We start from the raw sequence: 19,245 nt of genomic DNA, 5'->3' as shown, positions 1-19,245 counted from the left end.
GGTCCATAGAACTGTCGCTAGTATTATCTCCTTCGGAGTCCGGAAAACAGGGAAAGCCCAAGAGGCAGTTCGTTTCTGATGATGAATCTCGTCCTAAATCAGTTCGCCTTCTGCAGGCCCACACATCAGAGGTAAGGATATGTTCGTGCGCAGTACAATATTGATTAACGTTCCATGTGTCTTCTTAGGTCTTCGTTTGCTCTTGGAACCCAATCATAAGAGGACAACTAGTGTCAGGGTATGTTTATGCAAAACATTTCTATACATTTCCTCAGATTATTCCATGTAGTTCTAGAGATGCTGTCCTAAATTACTGGAACATCCCTGTAACCGACGACGACGTATTTGCTCAACCTCAGTTGGATCCTGCAATCGCATTGACGGATCTAGCAGCAGCAACACAAGCTGATTTGACCTCGTTGGACTGGAATAGCGATGGTTCACTATTGGCAATCGGGTCCTATGATTCCATTTTACGTATTTGTACGGCGTCTGGTAAACTATATTTTTCTGATAATCGACATAAAGTGAGAAAGAACAGGTAATTTATCTCCATTCACAAATTCAGTAGCATCGTTTATCTAGGGCCCTATCTTTGCCGCCAAATTTTCGCCATCTGGTCAGTGGGTGGTCACTGCAAGTTTGGATGGTACGTCGTGCGTGTGGGACGTCAAGAATAGGAAGGTTCATCGACACTACCGTAGCCATGAAGGTCAGTATGCAGCTTTTTCTGAATTGCGTGGTATTCACCAAAAACAAGACTGCTGCCTAGATATTGTTTGGCTCGATGATTTTACATTTGCTAGTTGTGGGGCGGATCGTATGATATATATAATGTCACTGGGAGAAACCAAGCACATTGTAACCCTGAAGCAAGTGGATTTATACCAAGGGAATGCCCCCCATACTTATCTTTCGCACAGGGGACATACAAACGAAGTGAATTCTGTGAAGTGCAGCCCTTCTAAAACTCACCTCGCCTCATGCGCCGATGACGGGACCGCGCGGATATGGGATGTTACAGATATCCACAACCCAAAATACGCGGACGATTGTGTCATATTAGCAGGACATACCTCGTGTCTTACAGGTATTGACTGGAGCCCTAATAGCTCTCTTGAACATAATGAACTAGTAGCTACGTAAGTAGCATCTCTTGCTTCGGGTTTCATTATCTTGATGCTTAGCATTGGTAGTGCATCGTTTGATCTGACGGCGCGGCTGTGGGATTCCAAGACGGGTGAATGCTTGAGGGTCTTTATGGATCATTTCAAGCATGTCTATGCCTTGTCATTCAGTCCTGATGGACGGCACCTTGCAACTGGCGGAGGCGACGGGTGGCTCCACATTTATGACACAGAGGTATGTCAAAAGTGTGTTATGGGCGCGATGCAGGACCTGGCTTATCAAATTTAGGTGAAAGAAAAGTTATGGTCGTGGTATACGGGTGAGAAGTCTGGTATCTTCGAAATAGACTGGCACAGTTGGGGGAAAGAAAGCCTGGTATCTGTAGCACTGGAAAGCCGCGCAGTTGCGGTGATAAATTTCAGGAAGATAACTGCTCCTCAGCTCGATACTTGAATCATCATGGTTCTCTAACGCTTGAGATTGAGGAGATTTTATCGTCCTGAAATGTCTTTGAAAATGATTTGAAAAACAATGTATCTCGTTCAAAATTTCAACTGCCCGAAATTACCGATTTCGTCTGTTATGAATTCCACAGCAAGCATAACCAACTTTTGTCACACCCAAAATCAATGAAAAAGTCTGAAAGTAGTTAAAATGTAAAAGCCTGAAAGTAGTTAACATATTTGATTATATTTTGGACCTACAAGATTTTGTGAGAATGATGTATTTTGGTTGACATATTTCCATGGATACTATGTTTTGTGTGGAAAAATAGAAATATGTTAACAAAAATACATTATTCTCACAAAATCTTGTAGGTCCAAAGTACAATCAAATATTTTAACTACTTTCAGGCTTTTTCATCAATTTTGGGTGTGACAAAAGTCAGCTATGCTTGCTGTGTACACGGCCAATTCTAGGCTTTATGGCTATCTTCCGTATAGCCCCAATGATTTCCAAATTTATGCGTGCCATATTGATTCTAGGACATGGTGTGGATATATTGTGACACATATGGCGGTGAGCAGCTACTAATATATGGCCCTTGTATAGCAAGGAAACATAGCAGCCATATACTTGGAATGTATTCTCTATATAGCATACATATTATACTTTATCTACATGACTGGGGTGTATAATATTTAAGTCTAAATAATACACGGTTTGCAAGGAGTTTTCTTCAACTCCACAACAAAAAATCAATTCAGAATATTGTAGCATCCACCCAAGGTACATATTACAATTTTCTTTGGCAAGAACAAACATGTTTAGCAAGGTGAAATAACGGGATAAGGATACAATAAGGGAACACATTGGTTGAATTCTGACCATATGTATGCAAGAATATGCTTTGGGCCACTAACTGATGGCCTCTCCATATCTTCACTCAGCTCTCCCGTAAGCCAGTGCTTGACACAAACACCCTCCAATGGATCCTTGCATCCCATTGAGCCCACTTACCACATAGGAAACTTGGGTTTGCACCAAGGACGGTGAGCCAAAATACATTATGACCCCAAGCCCATTCCTGTGAATGAGCGGGCAGGGCTACAAGCCACAATTGAACCTCTTTGTAATGCACTGTCCAGTGTGCCTATTTGGAATAATCAAAGGAGTGGGGAAGACGGAAGAAGGGGATATGGGCATGCAAGCCACCATCTGAGAATACGTCTTTGTTGCCACTTATCCGGGAAGACATCTTAGCAAATTGTATATCAGAGATTGGTCAGAACAATGTGACAGTAGAGAAAGAAAGAAGGAATAAACACTTACATTGCCCAAGCATAACAAAATTTCTGACCTCCATATATCCCATGTTATCGCTTTTACTATAGGTTTTGTGAGAGAGACCAAAATTTTAATTGGTTGTTTGTAGAAGAAAAAATCAGCTAAAACCAGCTAGTGTGGCAACACCAACAAGACACAGTCTTGGGGCACTGGAGCACAACAACAACCACACTTAACGGAGGATAAGGAAGTGTACAACTCATTAAGAGAGGGAACTTGTCATACTAATGTTGGTAGACACTAGAAGAGGACTCACTGAGTCCCTCCTCATGTATTGCTCCATTATATATACTAAAATATACGAGGTACTGTACAGTAGTAAATAAAGTTCATAGTCCAATGTCTAGCATGTGATTGGTCACATGATGATTCTAGACACTGGTCAGGTGATGTGTCATATGATTGGTCATGTGACTATGAAAAGTCCGAAAATATGAAGTAAAGTCAATGGTCACATGATCAGTCATGTGAGTTGGAAAATGAAAAGTAAAAGTACAAAAGTGAAGCGTAAGTAGATGCTGGTATGTCAATTGTAACAGCTAGAGTTAGGGAGTAAAACAATCCTTACAACATCATCATGCACAATTCACTTTGAATAGCACCAGGAAAACATATAGTGACTAAGACCGGCTTCAGTGAGGCATCTTGTGAACCATTATAGTGCACTGATGGAGGGACAGTGGAAGTTTCAAGAATTTCCTGCTGAGTATCCATGTAATCCAAAGTGCTTCAGGAGTCTTGGGTTGTTTTGAACAACAGACCATGGAACATCAAATAGGCACATGACTTTCAGATTAATGGCAATGACAATGCAATCATATGATCGTGATTCAATGACACACTGGCACATTTTCCCTACCATCAAGCAGTCAATCACTTGCAGAAGGAATGGCTTCATGAATAAAAGAGAGCCAAAGTGAGTGTATTTATTCCTTCACAAACTGATTACCACCAACCCATGTAGTCATGCAATACAGCAAAGATAGGCTATGTGGTTTGTATGGTGTGTCCTCTCAAAAAAGACTGGCATTGAACAATGGCAATACATCTGCTCTACAAATATACAAATACCATGCTACATGTATGACATTACAATCATCATTACAATGGATGTTGTTACAGTCCCCCTTACCTCCAATGGCTTGTGTAAATGGTAAGGTTCATTTTGTAGACAAAATGTTACAGGAATGCTTGGGAAATCATTTCATTCCTAAGCAGTTTTTGTGGCATCATATACAGATACAGGCTTTACTACTGGAGATTTGGAAGGCTCCAAGGAGCTTTATGCTCTGGGTGGCTCTGTCCAAAAGACTGAGGTAAAGTTAGTTTGTGCTGAGTAAATCAATCTAACTTTGTTATATCCAAGCTGGCTTTATTATAAACAGTGAAAAAGAAATTATCCCTAATTCAGATTTCCAATACTTGTGTGAAGACATTGCGCACTGTGAAAATGAGCTTGCTTGCAGGCTTACAGGTGCTTGATCAGTCAATACAATGAAAATTTTGAGTTAATCTACCATTACAGAGTCATCTACAGAATATACAAAGCTCCTCCCACACCTACTTTAAAAAAAGGCTAAAGATTAAATGGTATATTCCATCCTTCTGGCAACATTTCAAAGCAGTGGAATAAGCACCACATTATTTATATGTCCAATGCTACGATACACAAATTCTCTGACCTTCAACTTTTATTCTCAGTTTTTACACACTGTGCCATGTGGCACTTTTCTTTTGTTCAAACTCCATTTTCTTGCACTGCACTGCTTCCCTTTATTTTAGATAATAACTCTCTCACATGGTAGAGATGGCCATACGGGCTGTGCCCTATGACATCATCCACCACTGTTTTGTCAACTGTATAGTATAACATGTACAAATAAACTATAGTAGTATATACCCCAATAGATCCAGGAGACTCATCAGTGCGTTCTTCTGTTGTATACCCACAACTAACTTTTAAAAATTTGGTTGTTACATCCAATGTAAACTTACCTCAAGAGGTCTTAGAATAAGACTTTTATGTTAAATTTCTAACATCTCCTCCAAATACAGCCCTAATGGAACTTATGTGAGCCATGAAGTGGCAATTTGGTGAGTTAGCAATCAGAAATAACCATGCATAGACTAATTAAAAAATATCAAAGCTGGGATCACAGCATAGGATTGTAGAGATGAAGAAGAGGTTATGCTTATCCCACATTCCCTCTTTATTGCAGGAGACAATCCTATGCAAGCCAAAATGTAATTATTTCTGTAGAATGTGTAACATAGGAGGAACAAAAGGTTACAAGGAGACTGAAGCTGGATATAACTGGACTGTGCCAATATCCACCCTGCCCTGGCTGTAGCCCAAACAGCTTGAACCTGTGAGAGTGATTTTGTTGATGGTTTGATAACCCAGGGTGCCTCTGTGAATAGTTGTTTTTGGTGATGGTCCTGATTGCATTTTGTTGAGCTCCATGGCCCTACCAATTATGCGGACCTCTTTTGCCACCTGTGCAAGGTTCTTGCTTCTCATATCCTACAGATAGACCTGTCTGTTCTGCAAAATGAGTGGCCATATTGTGTTCCAGCAGATCTATCTCGCACTTTGTGCAAACCCGGACCACAGGGTTAAGTGGAGTCTTTTGAACAGTAAGACTTTGGCCCCAGTGTTAAGGGGAGTACTATAGCTCAGCAGTTGGTGTGGAACCACTGTTGATTGATTATAATTTGCATACAAAACTTCTCTTTCTCTTTCCTCTGACCAGGCCAGGCACTTGCCTCCGCCAGTCTGGAGAAGGGTCGACAGCTTAACAAGCAGACCACCCCCTGACAACTGTTTGGACCAGGGTTTCTTACATTTACATTTTTTTCATATATTTTTTCAAATACTATAGTTTGGGTAGTTGGAGATTGATATCCAATACTCAGCTGGGAAGAGGTAGATCTGCAGATAGCAACTGGGGACCCCAGTTACATTTTTTTTTTCATTTTACCAAGAGAACAAGTTGACATATTGTTGCAACCCCACCAACCTGATGTTAACACTCTGCTGCATAATGTGCATGCACAGATTCTGATGTTAACCACCCAGCTCAGCAAAATTCAGGCAAACCCCCCTGAACAAGTTGAGCAAGAATTCAATTAAAAAGTCAAAATTGTCACTGACCCCAGCACTTTCAAAGGAGACTGGGCTCAATTTGCTGAATGGTAGATCAAGCTCCAAAATTGGATCAAGGCAAACTGGGACGTGTTTGCCGATGATTTCAAAATAGCAACAGCCGTGCTGTCTAGACTCAAAGGACCTGTAGTGGGTCAATACACCCAAGTTAGACTCCAAGAATGCTACACCGCTGGTCACTGGCCTACCTGGGACAATCTCAAAGTAGAGATCAAAAAATATTTCAAACCCGAAGCTGAGCATGACAGGGCACATCAGCAAATCTGTTCCTTCAAACAAGGAAATATGAGGACAGATGACTTCATAACCCAGTTCATGGCCGTCTCCATCCAAGGAGGTCTTGGAAATGGAAATGCTGTAGAATTGTTAGAACACAATGTGTCACAAGCCATTGTACAACAACTCTATCTGCAGGACATGAGAAACAAGAATCTCTTAGCAGCTGCAGAAGAGGTCCGCATAATCAGGAGAGCTCTGGAGCTTGACCAAATGCAATTCGGTGGCGGGTTCACCACCAAAAACAGTTATTCCCAGAGGTGCCCTGGGTCATCAAACCAAAATCAAAGTCATTCTCATGGGTTTAAGCTGTTTGGGCTGCCATAAGGGCAGGGGGCCCCCATGGATATCAGTGTTGTTACATACTGTATCTCTCATGGACTTTATTTCTTCTTAGAGTAGCTACCTACCGCTACTCACTCATATTTTCCCACACTAGTTACCTATTACGGTCTCACCTGTCATTGTTTGTTCAACACAAACACCTACCCTAAAGTAGACAGTATATATACATGCCTGTATTGTGGATTACATCTCCAATACAATTGTACGCTTCAACAGTGCAACTTGGTATTCATCAGTAAAATCCTCTTCATCAGAATACATCTCAAACCCGTTACCTACGGGCTTATCAGAAACCGCTTCATTGCCAGAAACCCCTCTTGTTACCAGGCTTGTACATTCCAAGCGTAACAAGTGTGGTCCAAGGCGGACAGATGCGCAGATTCAAGGCCAACAGCTACAATTGCAGCAAGGAGGGACACATATCCCAACACTGTAAAAATGGAGTGTAGGCTGCCCAACAAAGACAAAACAACGGGTGCCAGGTGCACCAAATAGAAGCAGAACAGCTGGACAGTTGACTCAATACTCTGGCCAATTGTCCGTACAACAAAATCTGAGCTTTTTTCTATGATCAACCAATCACTGAGATGAAAGCTTAGGGAAAAGAGTTCAGAGCTTAAGTCACTTGGGTGCCTTTGCTTCATGTAATGATGAAGTAAACCACAGCAAGGTGGCCTCTGCTCTGGGGTGTTGCACGAGCAATAGAGAAAAGGGGGTGGCTCCCCATTTTGTACATAGATTTCTAAATTTGTTAAAATGTAACTGCAATATTTATGATACTACCACTGCACCAGCATTTTCCCCAGGAGCGTGGCCCTGGTGAGACAAATACTAGGGTGCTTGATTCTGGTCAAAATAAAAATAAAAATATAGAAAAGTCTAAAGTAGTAAAACATGTTTCTTTTGATAATTCTTCTTCTTTTTTGGAGCCACTTTCTACTAAAACCCCAAGCTGTGTGTTGATGTGCACATATTTATTCCAAAAGGAGATCTGTTTAGATGTTGGTGTGGAAGACCTTGCCCGAGGCACAGTACACCCAACAAGCGCACTGCTTGATTCAGGTGCTAACAGTATTTTCATAGATTAGGTCTGTGTGGAGCAGAATAGACTCCCCCTTGTAAAATTAGATATGTCTATTCCTGTCTATAATGTTGATAGTACACTAAACACGGTTTGCTGCATTATTGTAAATTAGGGAGTGTCTCACTGATATATGGTGGTTCACTCTGATTATCTTTTATCACTCACTAACTCACACAGTGCTGAATTTAACCTGGGTTATATTTAATGGTATGTAAGAGTTTGCAATGAGATTGTCCTAATTTAATTGCAAACTTGGTAAATAGCTATGTGGCTTAAAACTACATAGTTTACACTACCTCTTTTGGATGCAAGGTATGACTAATGGTCAATACCTTATACCCTCCCTGTAACAACCAAGAGTTAGTTACTCTGGCGCACACAGGAACACACTATAAAGGTGGTGATGAGGGAGTGGTTACCCCTTAAGCTGCAGAGAGTTTGTTGGTATACAACAGGAGGACTCGCTGAGGAGTCTCCTTGATCTATTGGGGTATTTATACTAATACAGAGTGTTTGTACCTATGTACTGCACAGTTGATAAAAGCAGTGGCTGATGATGTCAGAGGGCGCAGCCTATGTGATCAGCTCCACTGCGTGAGAGACTTTGTGTCTAAAAGAAGAATAAAGGCAGCGTCGAGCGAGAAAGTGGAGTTAGAATGAAAAAGGAAAGTGCCGCATGGCATGGAGTGTGAACTATAGTAAAAGGTTAAGGCGGAGAATGAAAATTAAAGGAAAGGTCCAAAATTTGTGTTATTGTAATACTATTGTAACACTACCCCCCTTCTAAGGCTTGACATCCAGGCTCGACCAAATACCGGAGGTGGTAGTTAAATTTTCAGGCATAGTTTGAAAAAGGGAATTAAAAAGTTTTGAATCTATGCCTCTAAGCTTCCTAGGAGCTGAGGGATTTGTAGAATAAAATTTGCAAACAGTGTTGCGGGAGTTATCCAGATAGGCTTCTGGCTCCACTTCAGTCACCCCCAAAACATAAGCATTTAGCTTCAACTATCTGTGTAAATGTATAAAGCTAAGAGCTTGTTTTTCCTGGTATCATCCCAAGTGCTCCAGCAAGGATGGGATCATCCCAGAAGTGAGATAATACCACCCTTCTGGGATTTTCCCATGGTATCAGACCATTTGTTATGGTGGGATAATCCCATTAGATGGGATAATCCCAGACATTTGCCACATGTCACATGGTGTCAGGGGGGCTTTACTGCAAAAATAGTTCCTGCATAAATGTAGCCAACATCAATACATTATCAATAGTAATAATAGCCATGAAGCAGAATACAATACTACCTGCTTTCATCATTTATATCATATATACAAATTTCAAATGGTGTTTACTCTCAATTGAACCTTAATTTGTCCAGCTTCTAGTGTAATATCATATACTATAGATTGATGGAGGAGACTTTGACCAAAGGTTAGTGTAACTAATTGTGACATATAACCATTTACAAATTAACCTGATTTAATTCAGTTGATTAGGAGATAATTCAACCATATCTCTTTTCCTTAACTGACTATATAACTTTGTCATTCCTACTTATCATATAATTTACTGCATATCACAAAGTAGATTTATCTACCCTGGATTTCTATCAATGTTACTTAAAATGGCTTATAGTCAAAGGAATACAAGATGTTTGACAATACCAAGCATATACATCTGCAGGATTACAATACCTCTCATTCAGGCTCATCCAACTTTAAATAATGTAACACTCTTGCAACCAGGCAAAGATATGTCACAAATCCATTTAATGTGCTGATCCAAAAGATATGATATTTTTTTGAATTGTGCAGCTTTATCCAAGTGCCTGAACTGAAAAATGCACAAAGATACCAGTCCGAGTAAGTACTACATATTCATTATCCTTCCCTCTGCTGCATCATTGTCAAAGGCAGAACATGTCTTGCATGAGACAAATTGCTGGCTCTTTGTGGCAGCCCAGCATCCACAAGCCAACACCCATTTTATCCACTATATGTCCCCACGCATACAATTGATTATAAATTTTTGTGAAAACAAAAATGGCTGAAAGGTGTGCTCTGTATGCTTATGCAATTTCATGTGACTTGGGATGAACCTACGTGAGGGCTACTCTGAATCACTGTCCCAGTTCAACCTTAGGTTCATCCAGGTCCTACCATAACATAATAGTTGGTTTACAAACAAAATACTGCAACATGTAAAAAATGGAAACTGCTGGAAAAGGACAATAATATTTTAAGCTGCTGGGAACTTACCTATGATTATATGTTACAGAATAACCTTAGTGCATTTCAGGAGTATTTTCCCCTGTCATGCTGAGTCACCAGCAGCCTAAGCATGCTATTCGATAATTCTGTTCCTGTTGTGGGATCTCCCTGTCCTATTCTGACTCAGGGTGATCTTGTCCCCTGCTTGGATTTGTCTGTGATGTAGTGAGATGATCCTATGTAATTTGGAGATTTTTCTAGATCAGATTGAACTGGAATGATCCCATCTCTTTCCAAGACTTTCCTTGGCTGGTTTGGGATGATGCTTTACCCTTCAGGCATTGGTCCATATCAAATTGTGATGATCCCATCCCATTTGGTATTTGTCCACATTTAACTGGGATCATCCCCTTTTTTGCTGGGATTTTCCCAGATTGGTTTGAGATGACCCTATCCCCCCTTGGTATTTGTCCATGTTGAACTGAGATTTTCCCAGATTGATTTGGGATCATCCCATCCTCTTTTGGTATTTGTCCATGTTGAGCTGGGATCATCCCATCTCTGGCTGGGATTTTCCCAGAGTGGATTGGGATCATCCCATCCTCTTTGATATTTGTCCATGTTAAGCTGGGATCATCCCATCCTATTTTGGTATTTGTCCATGTTCAACTGGTATCATCCCATCTCTTACTGGGATTTTCCCAGATTCAATTGGGATCATCCCATCCTCTTTTGGTATTTGTCCATGTTAAACTGGTATCATCCCATCTCTGGCTGGGATTTTCCCAGAGTGGATTGGGATCATCCCATCCTCTTTGGTATTTGTCCATGTTAAGCTGGGATTTTCCCAGATTCAATTGGGATCATCCCATCCTATTTTGGTATTTGTCCATGTTAAACTGGTATCATCCCATCTCTTGCTGGGATTTTCCCAGATTCAATTGGGATCATCCCATCCTCTTTTGGTATTTGTCCATGCTTAACTGGGATCATCCCATCTCTTGCTGGGATTTTCCCATATTGGTTTGGGATCATCCCATCTCATTTGGTATTTGTCTATGCTTAACTGGGATTTTCCCAGATTGGCTTGGGATTATCCCATCCTCTTGTGGTATTTGTCCACATTGAGCTGGGATCATCCCATCCCTTTATGGTATTTGTCCATATTGAACTGGGATGATCCCACCCCCTTCTGGTATTTGTCCATGTGAGAAGTGGGTAACCCCATGTTACGTGGGGACATGTACAGATTTAACTGGGATGATCACACCCTATTTCAGGGATTTGTCCAGATCAGTGTGGGATGATCCTCAGTAAAAAAAATCAAAAGTTGGGCAATGTCAATGGTCAGAATCAGTTTTGAAGGAAATTACCTGAGTTCTACATATTGCCATAAAAATGATAATCCAAAAAGAGTGGTGTGAGACAGCATCACTATCATATGAGAGACAGAGAATGTTGGCAGAAACCTTACTTGGCATGAAAAAATATTTTCCGGATTCATTTCAATTTCTCAAGAATCTAAAAAAAGAATACCTTTACAGCACTCAGATTCTTTGTGGACTTAGATACTGTACTATACACAGTCAGCATATAGGCACCAGTCACCCCTTAGACCTTCAGCTGGTAGCTCCCAGAAATGGCACAACTCAAGGTATTAAATACCTAAGCAGTGCCTAATTAATCCTCACACTCAAGTCATCTAGTGTAGGAGTATCAAAATGGAGACCTTGTGTATTATACTGTACATAGCAAGCATCCCCCTCTCCCCATAGACCTTCAGCCAGCAGCCCCCAGGAACCACTCTCAGAGAATGTACAATATAAGGTATCAAATACCTTGGTAGTGCCACAAAAGTGGTAAATTCATGTTTTTGCAAGAACATGACTTTATGTTTCTTTTTACTATGTTTTACTTTCTACAAGGTCAGGATTTTCCTCACAGAATATGCCAGATCTAGTGTAAATCTAATATTCGATGTCCTTCTGCAGATTACTTTGTTGTCACAGCATTTGTGTTGTGTTTCCTAGTTTTTACTTCAATTAAGGGTATAATAAACCTTGCAAAAAAGCAGAACTCACATATCACATCTATCAGCAAGGACAACAGCATCTTTCTAGTGTATGGTTCCTGCAATTGATTATATCTAGAAATTGATAATGTTCCACATTTAAAAAAAAGGGAATGCTTCTCCCCAAATTTGCAGTAAGCTACAATGAGGAACTTGTAACTCATATATTTCAAAATAGTCTTGATTATATTGGGCTAAAGTACCATTATTCAGGTGGAAAAGACTGGAAATATCTTCACTAGTTGGCCCAGCATTCTCACATGTTAGTATTAGCACCAATCCCCCTGATACCATGTGACATGTGACAGGTTATTGGGATTATCCCATCTGAGGGATAATCCCACTATGGTACATGGTCTGATACCATGGGAAAATCCCAGAAGGGTGGTATTATTCCGCTTCTGGGATGATCCCATCCTTGCTGGAGCACTTGGGATGATACCAGGAAAAACAAGCTCTTAGCTTTATACATTTACACAGATAGTTGAAGCTAAATGCTTATGTTTTGGGGGTGACTGAAGTGTCTGGCTCCCACGTTCTGTCCTCGTCTCCATAGCCTTTCCATAGGACTAGGAACTCTAGTTTACCACACTTCAAGCATGCATCCACCACCCGTTTGGCTTTGAACTCTTCTTCACCTTCCTGGGTGACTACAACCGGTCTGGGCCGGTCTACACGCTGTCCTGGCAGCGGCCCTTTGTAGGGTTTCACACGGCTAATATTGACCGTGGGTACTACCCTCATTCGTTTTGGGAGTTCCAACTCCACTGCATTGGGTTTGACTTCCTTAATCTGGTATGGGCCAATCCACTTTGCAGTCAGTTTTCTAGACTGCCGATCTTTTAACTTTAAGTGGTCAGTATCTAACCAGACAAGGTCGCTGACCTTGTAGTCAGGGGCCATAGAGCGTCTACGCTCTGCCCTGTCTTTCATCTGCTCTGCAGTTTTAAATAGCACCTTGCGCGTTTCGTCCAAGACAGACTTCATGTCTTTCCCAGCAGCCTCGTTCTTGCTTTTGCCAGGTTCTACACCCATTCTGGGGAGGTACAATCTCGTTACCTCGAATGGTGCCTTTCCTGTAGCCGACGACTGTTTTATATTGTATGAGAACTGGGCTATCTTTGGGATGGAACACTGTTGATAACTTAAGTTTGATGCCCAGCATCCAGCATAACTCTTTTGTAAATTCGCTAGCGAATTGTGGCCCTCTATCGGAGATAACCGTTTCTGGTAACCCATGGATAGACCATACAAAATCTTTAAATAAATCCGCCGTACCAGCGGCGGTAATGGTTTTGTTGGTGGGTATGAATACCACTTCTGTGGAGAAGCGAGCTACCACCACCATTACTGAATCATACCCATTTGACTTGGGTAGATCCGATATATCCTGCCAGGGACCAGCTGGTATTGGATTTGGCATAAGTTTACCGGCCGGCGGTTGATAAGAGTTCTTTGCCATGGCACATCTCAGACAGGATTTTATGTATTCCTGTACATCTTTAACCATGCCAGGCCACATATAGTTTCTGAAGATCAACTCCATTGTTCGTTGCCACCCAGGGTGCCCAGCTACTGGAGTGTCGTGATGTCTGTCTATTGCCTTGATCCTTGTGGACTCAGGCACATATATTTTGTCTTTAAAGTGGAAGAGCCCGTCTTCCCATAAATAGTTTTCATTTCCATCAAGGCACGCCTTCTCTTCTGAGGAGATGTCTTTCTTGAAGACTTCCAGAAGATTGGAATCCTGCCCGATTCTAACATTGGCAACCCTTGATTGGTCTATCAGGGTAACACCTTTCTTGTCATCTTCGAGGCCGTTAGCATGATCCTCTCTTCTGGACAAAGTGTCTGCTTTCCCCATAGAGCTTCCAGGCTTATGAATTAATTTATAATTAAACCTTGACAAGTATACCACGTAGCGGGCCTGTCTTTAGTTCAAGTCTTGGGCTGTCATAAAATACTCCAGATCCTTATGATCAGTCCAAATTTCAAAGTGGTGCCTAGCACCTTCTAAATAGTGCCACCAGTGCTCTAAAGCTCAAATGATGGCTAGCATCTCTTTGTCGTAAATTTGATAGTTGCACTCTGTAGGCAACAAACTATTCAATAAATAGGCACAAGGCCTCCAAAGATCGTCAGGGCATTTGAATTGACAAAACAGCCCCAGTAGCAAAATCAGAAGAGTTGGTTTCTAGCTGGAACTCTTTGTCTAATTCTGGAAATGCTAATATGGGCACTGTTGTAAATGCCTTTTTAAGCTTATCAAAAGCTTCTTGTTCTTTGGCGCCCCAGTGCCAAACAATATCCTTTTTAGTGAGATCGTTCAACGGTCTCATGATTTTTGTGAAGTTTTTGATAAACCTTCAGTAGATATTTCCTAAGCCAAGGAAGGCCCTAACTCCTTTGACGCGAGTAGGTTCTGGCCAGTCCAATATAGCTTGAACTTTCTCAGGATCCATCCTGATTCCGTTCTAGCCTATGATCATACTGAGGAAGTCTACTTCCTTCACCTTAAAATTACATTTTTCGGGTTTGATGAATAGGTCCCGTTCCTGTAAGCATCAAAGGACTTCTTGCATGATCCTGTCATGCTCAGCCTCATCATCCAACTTCGTAAATATAAACAAATTGTCAATGTAAATGACGACCCAGTTTTCCATATCCGCAAAGATCTCATTCATCATGGTCTGGAAGGTTGCTGGTGAGTTGGTCAACCCAAAGAACATAATGAGGGGTTCGAAGGATCCTTGGTGGCACGTGAACGCGGCATTCCAAGCATCTTCTTCTTTGATCTGTACATTATTGTACCCCCATCTGAGATCCATCTTTGTTAAGATTTTGGCGCCAGCAAATTTGTCTACTAGCTGACTGATCAAAGGCAGCAGATACACATTTTTAACTGTGTGCTCATTCACGTAACAATAATCCATAATCATGCACTTCTTACCATCCTTTTTAGGGATGAAAAACACCGGGGACGTCATAGGGCTTTTGGAAGGTCTGATGTAACCCTTCCTAAGCTGTTTGTCTATGAAACTTGACACCCCATCTCTTTCTGGAGCAGAGAGTGGTATCATGTGTCCTTTTCTTGGTTTGAAGGTGTCCTTCAAATCTATTGCATGGTCCCAAGGCTTAGCCTCTGGGAAGCGTTCTGATTTATGTTTTGAAAAGACTTTCCAGAAGTCATGATACTCGGGAGGTACCAGCCTCTTAATCTCTTCCTCGAGCTTTACCTCATCATTGTCATTGTCAATCTTTTCTAGAGATCTGAGTTCATAAATGTGAGCAGCATTTATTTTTTCAAAACACTCATTGTGACGGATGCGATTCGGTTTACCCAAGTGATACATTGCGCTCCAACAACTCCACTGCATGTTCATTCCCTAGACCCCCTTGGATGGAGAGGGCCAGGAACCAGGTAACAAAGTCATTCGTCCTCATTTTTCCTTGTTTGAAGGTACGGACTTGCTGACGCGCCCAGTCACGCTCAGCTTGGGGTTTGAAGTATTTTTTGATCTCGACTTTGAGATCATCCCAGGTAGGCCACACTCCCACTGTGTAGCACTCCTGCATTCTTACTTGGGCGTATCAACCCGCCACAGGTCCTTTCAGTCTTGACAGCACAGCCATTGCTATTTCAAAATCATCAGCAAACGCGTCCCAGTTCGCTTTGATCCAAATTTGGAGCTTGATCCACCATTCAGCAAATTGAGCCCTATCTCCTTCGAAAGTGCTGGGGTCAGCAACAATCTTGACTTTCTTGTTGAACTTACGCTCAACCGTAGGTTCCGCTGCTGGGGCAGCCTGAATCTGCGCACACATGTTGTGCAGCAGACTGTTCATATCCAGTTGCAACGACATGTTGACTTGTTCTCTTTGGTAATGTAAAAAAAAAGGCAACTGGGGGTCCCCGCTTGCTATCTGCGGATCAACCTCTTCCCAGCTGAGTATCAGATCTCAATCTCCGACTACCCACACTATAGTATTTGAAAAGTATATAAAAAGTATTTGTAATAAACCCTGGTCCGGACGGTTGTCAGGGGGTGGTCCGCTTGTTAAGCTATCAACCCTTCTCCAGACTGGCGGAGGCAAGTGCCCAGCCTAGTCAGAGGTATCCGAAGAAGAAGTTTTGTGTTCTAAGTTTAATCAACAATAGTGTGCACACTATTGTTGAGCTACAGTACTCCCCTTAATGCTGGGGGCCACGTATCAAAGGTATTGTTTCATCTCCCAAAGCACTACAAGACCGTCGCGAAGAGTGCACCTATCTGCTATGCGGGATATTCCCAAACAATAACCACCCTGGAGTCCGGGTGCCCAGTGGGACTTTTTGCACAACGTGCGAGAGAGTAGAAGAGCGAGTCCTAATGTAACAACCAAGAGTTAGTTACTCTGGCGCACACAGGAACACACTATAAAGGTGGTGATGAGGGAGTGGTTACCCCTTAAGCTACTTGCATATCTTTGTGCCTTGGCCACCAGGGCTTTGGACTGTTTGTATTATGCCCAGGCACCATTCTTCTGCGCTGTGCGGAAGATGTCATCCATCTCTTTGATGGTGCACTCCCTCCCCCCACGGGAATATGTCTAAGGGGAGGAAGGCATTGCTTGAGGACGGCCTTGGCGCCCAGCGAGCTTCATCTCCCACAGTCCCCGGCGTAGGACCATGTGTCCCTCGTCGAGGCGTTTGACAAACATGCCACCGCCAATGTGTAGGCCAGGGAGAGCACGCTGGAAGTACTTGTCCCATTTGTTGTCATCCTTGAGGACTTCAGCATAGTGGTCCCCAGGGGGAGCCTCTATGAAGTCCCAGGACTCACCCACCGGCACTGCCTTATTGTATTGTACAACGGCCCTACTTGAGTAGGGGTGGACTATCTCCTCCACCATGGGTTTGGGCTCAGCGCGAGCTTTGCCCTTTCCCTTGTGCAATGCCGTGCTAGGCGGTTGTTGTGGTGGGGCTGCTGGTGCTGCTAGTTGGGGCGGGGGCGGGCATCACCGTGGCCGCTAGTGCAGACCTCCAGCACGGCAATCTGGACCTCAAGTTCAAGGATACAGGCATTGGCTGCCTTTGCCTTTGCCTCCCCATCCTTGAGGGGGTGGGGGCCTCATCTAATATGTAATGGCAGTTGTCGTATTGGTCAAGGAGGTCCTCAAATTTGGAGGGCGGGTGTTGTCTCAACTCTGCAGCCCTCACAAAGTGAGCCATGCACTCCTCCCTTGCACGACAGTCGGATGGGCTACCAGAGTAGCCATCCTCGTCAAAGTGGTGTTGATAGCTGCTGCACTGTGTGTGCAGAAGTGGTCTGTTTGCTGCCTTTCTTTTTTCTTCCATTTTTACCTCATGAAATTTGACTAACATACATTATTATTCTAGCCATTGAAGGTGACAATCACACTACCCCAGGACTGTACTGGCATAACTCCAGTGATAAACCCAGGCCCTGTGGATTTTATGTACTGTGGCAAACACTTACACTCAGTACTCCGCCAAAATAAAGAGGTTCACACTAGCTTGTTACACACAAAATCAATAATCTTTACTAATATACTGCAAAAAAATGCTGCTGAACCTCCCTATCTCATTCTTGCCCCTTTGGTCCAACTTTAACCCTTACAATATGCAGTGCTGGGTTGAGGTCATGAACAAGATAGAGTGCTGGTTGCTGCTCAAAGTTGTTGATAGGCATTCCCTGGAGTGGAAGTGGGGCGGAGAGACTGTCTGGATGGTTTACGTCTTAGCATATCTGGAGTTTCCTTTTGGCCAATGGACTTGTTGGAGCCCAAAAATTTCCCCTGAAGGATATTTTTTGGAGGGCTGGGTAGCAAAGGGTGCTTTGCCTTCTTGGGATGATAGTAAAGGACTTAGCGAGGACACTGACTTTATATCAGTAAGGGGCGCAATCTGGGACAAATTCCAAGAAACTGTGTTCATGGTTTTTGCTGGCGGGGTGGTTTCTCCTGATAGCTCCTGATATGTAGATCCTTGTTCTCATGTTGTCCCCATGTCTTTGTTACAAGCAACTTGTTGTGATTGTTCAGACATATTTTGAATATACGGTGCCCTTGATTCTGATATTGTGCATGCAAGCTGAGATGTTCACTTTCTAATGGATAGAATTGCAAGGCATTTGAGAGACACAACAAACCCGACCATACCACAATCAAAGGTTGATTATATTGTACAGGTACATATTACACCCAAGTACCTCTGGTAGACTTTTTCTCCAATGCCACCATAGAGGACAAGGGGCCAAGCATCTCACTGAGCTTTTGCTTTATTATTCGGTTAACCCTGGAGGACACTTTTAACAACTGGGCATGTTGATGATATATGAGCGGAATCTTTCATCAAACATGACTAAGGGGTCACCCCAATTTAACGGTGTACACTTTGAGGTTATAGCGAGTTTGATAATGATATTAGTGGAAGTTATCTGAGAGGTTGGCATGGTGTGGCGTTATCGGAGATAAACAACACACAAGAATGAGAGCTCTCAGAGTGAACAGGAAATTCCTGGTACTGTAGGCTACCAGGTCTGCCTCTCAATAAATGCCACTGGATTTTGTGCCGGATCTTTGCCCCAAATACAAAGTGATCAATATTACCCACAATCTTCCTTTTTTTCCATGGTTCTCTGCATGCATCTATAGCTACTCTACTTCTTAGAGGGCAGAGTTTGGTGTTTTGGCTTTCCCTGTAATTTTGATTTTCTGCAGAGTGAACCACAATTTGGTAACCTCTTTTTTTTTTGTGCAATGTTATAATAAGACTAAGTGAAACTCAGCCACTGCCTGAGAGGCTATAGAAACAACTGAGGTATTCCTATATTACTTTCAACTTAAATCTTTTAAAGTGTGAATGTCATCCTGTGATTTTGATCCAAACTAGAATTGAGAGAGTCCCATTGATGCTAGCGAAGTGATAAGTGGGTGATCTATTTGAGATATTTGGCTTCAAGAAGAGCAACAGTTTTTGATGGAATGTTCCATCAAAAACAAGATAGGTGAATAAGTCTCCAAATGGTTGGCCATTTTCTCCGTGCCATGTGATTTGAAGTGGTGAAATGAGTTGTTTGGCTGAAGAGAGGTTATACTGATATTGATATGTTTTGTTAGCACAGATACCTGTTGTTTGTTTTTTGGGGTGAGGAGAACAAAATATGTCGAAGTCAT

General features: G+C 42.3%; 4 protein-coding genes across 4 annotated transcripts in view; 3 read left to right on the top strand and 1 right to left on the bottom strand.

The window, feature by feature from the left end:
- SERLADRAFT_455117 (uncharacterized protein) overlaps nt 1-1,653 on the top strand; it is a gene marked incomplete at both ends in the record, with an annotated part of 2,240 nt that extends 587 nt beyond the window's left edge. Inside the window, 8 exons of the mRNA XM_007312655.1 lie at nt 1-131; nt 189-238; nt 290-527; nt 586-712; nt 761-872; nt 924-1,142; nt 1,197-1,362; nt 1,417-1,653. Coding sequence (XP_007312717.1) covers nt 823-872; nt 924-1,142; nt 1,197-1,362; nt 1,417-1,581 — 600 coding nt within the window. The remainder of the gene's footprint in view (nt 132-188; nt 239-289; nt 528-585; nt 713-760; nt 873-923; nt 1,143-1,196; nt 1,363-1,416) is intronic.
- A 2,400-nt stretch (nt 1,654-4,053) lies between these two features.
- SERLADRAFT_432472 (uncharacterized protein) lies at nt 4,054-6,685 on the top strand (the record flags this gene model as incomplete). The annotated part of the gene is made up of 3 exons (XM_007312654.1): nt 4,054-4,069; nt 4,132-4,232; nt 6,116-6,685. The coding sequence occupies 3 exons, from the start codon at nt 4,054-4,056 to the stop codon at nt 6,683-6,685; spliced, it is 687 nt and encodes a 228-aa protein (XP_007312716.1).
- A 9,971-nt stretch (nt 6,686-16,656) lies between these two features.
- On the bottom strand, nt 16,657-17,404 carry SERLADRAFT_404830 (uncharacterized protein; the record flags this gene model as incomplete). The annotated part of the gene is made up of 3 exons (XM_007312653.1): nt 16,657-16,868; nt 16,890-17,008; nt 17,088-17,404. The coding sequence occupies 3 exons, from the start codon at nt 17,402-17,404 to the stop codon at nt 16,657-16,659; spliced, it is 648 nt and encodes a 215-aa protein (XP_007312715.1).
- A 226-nt stretch (nt 17,405-17,630) lies between these two features.
- On the top strand, nt 17,631-18,044 carry SERLADRAFT_404829 (uncharacterized protein; the record flags this gene model as incomplete). Its single annotated transcript, XM_007312652.1, has 1 exon — nt 17,631-18,044. The coding sequence occupies one exon, from the start codon at nt 17,631-17,633 to the stop codon at nt 18,042-18,044; it is 414 nt and encodes a 137-aa protein (XP_007312714.1).
- Nucleotides 18,045-19,245: the final 1,201 nt, after the last annotated feature.

This window comes from Serpula lacrymans, assembly GCF_000218685.1.
Source record: "Serpula lacrymans var. lacrymans S7.9 unplaced genomic scaffold SERLAscaffold_1, whole genome shotgun sequence".
Taxonomy (NCBI): Eukaryota; Fungi; Basidiomycota; class Agaricomycetes; order Boletales; family Serpulaceae; genus Serpula; species Serpula lacrymans.
Note: the sequence above shows the minus strand (reverse complement) of the source record. Positions and strands in the feature narration are given on the sequence as shown.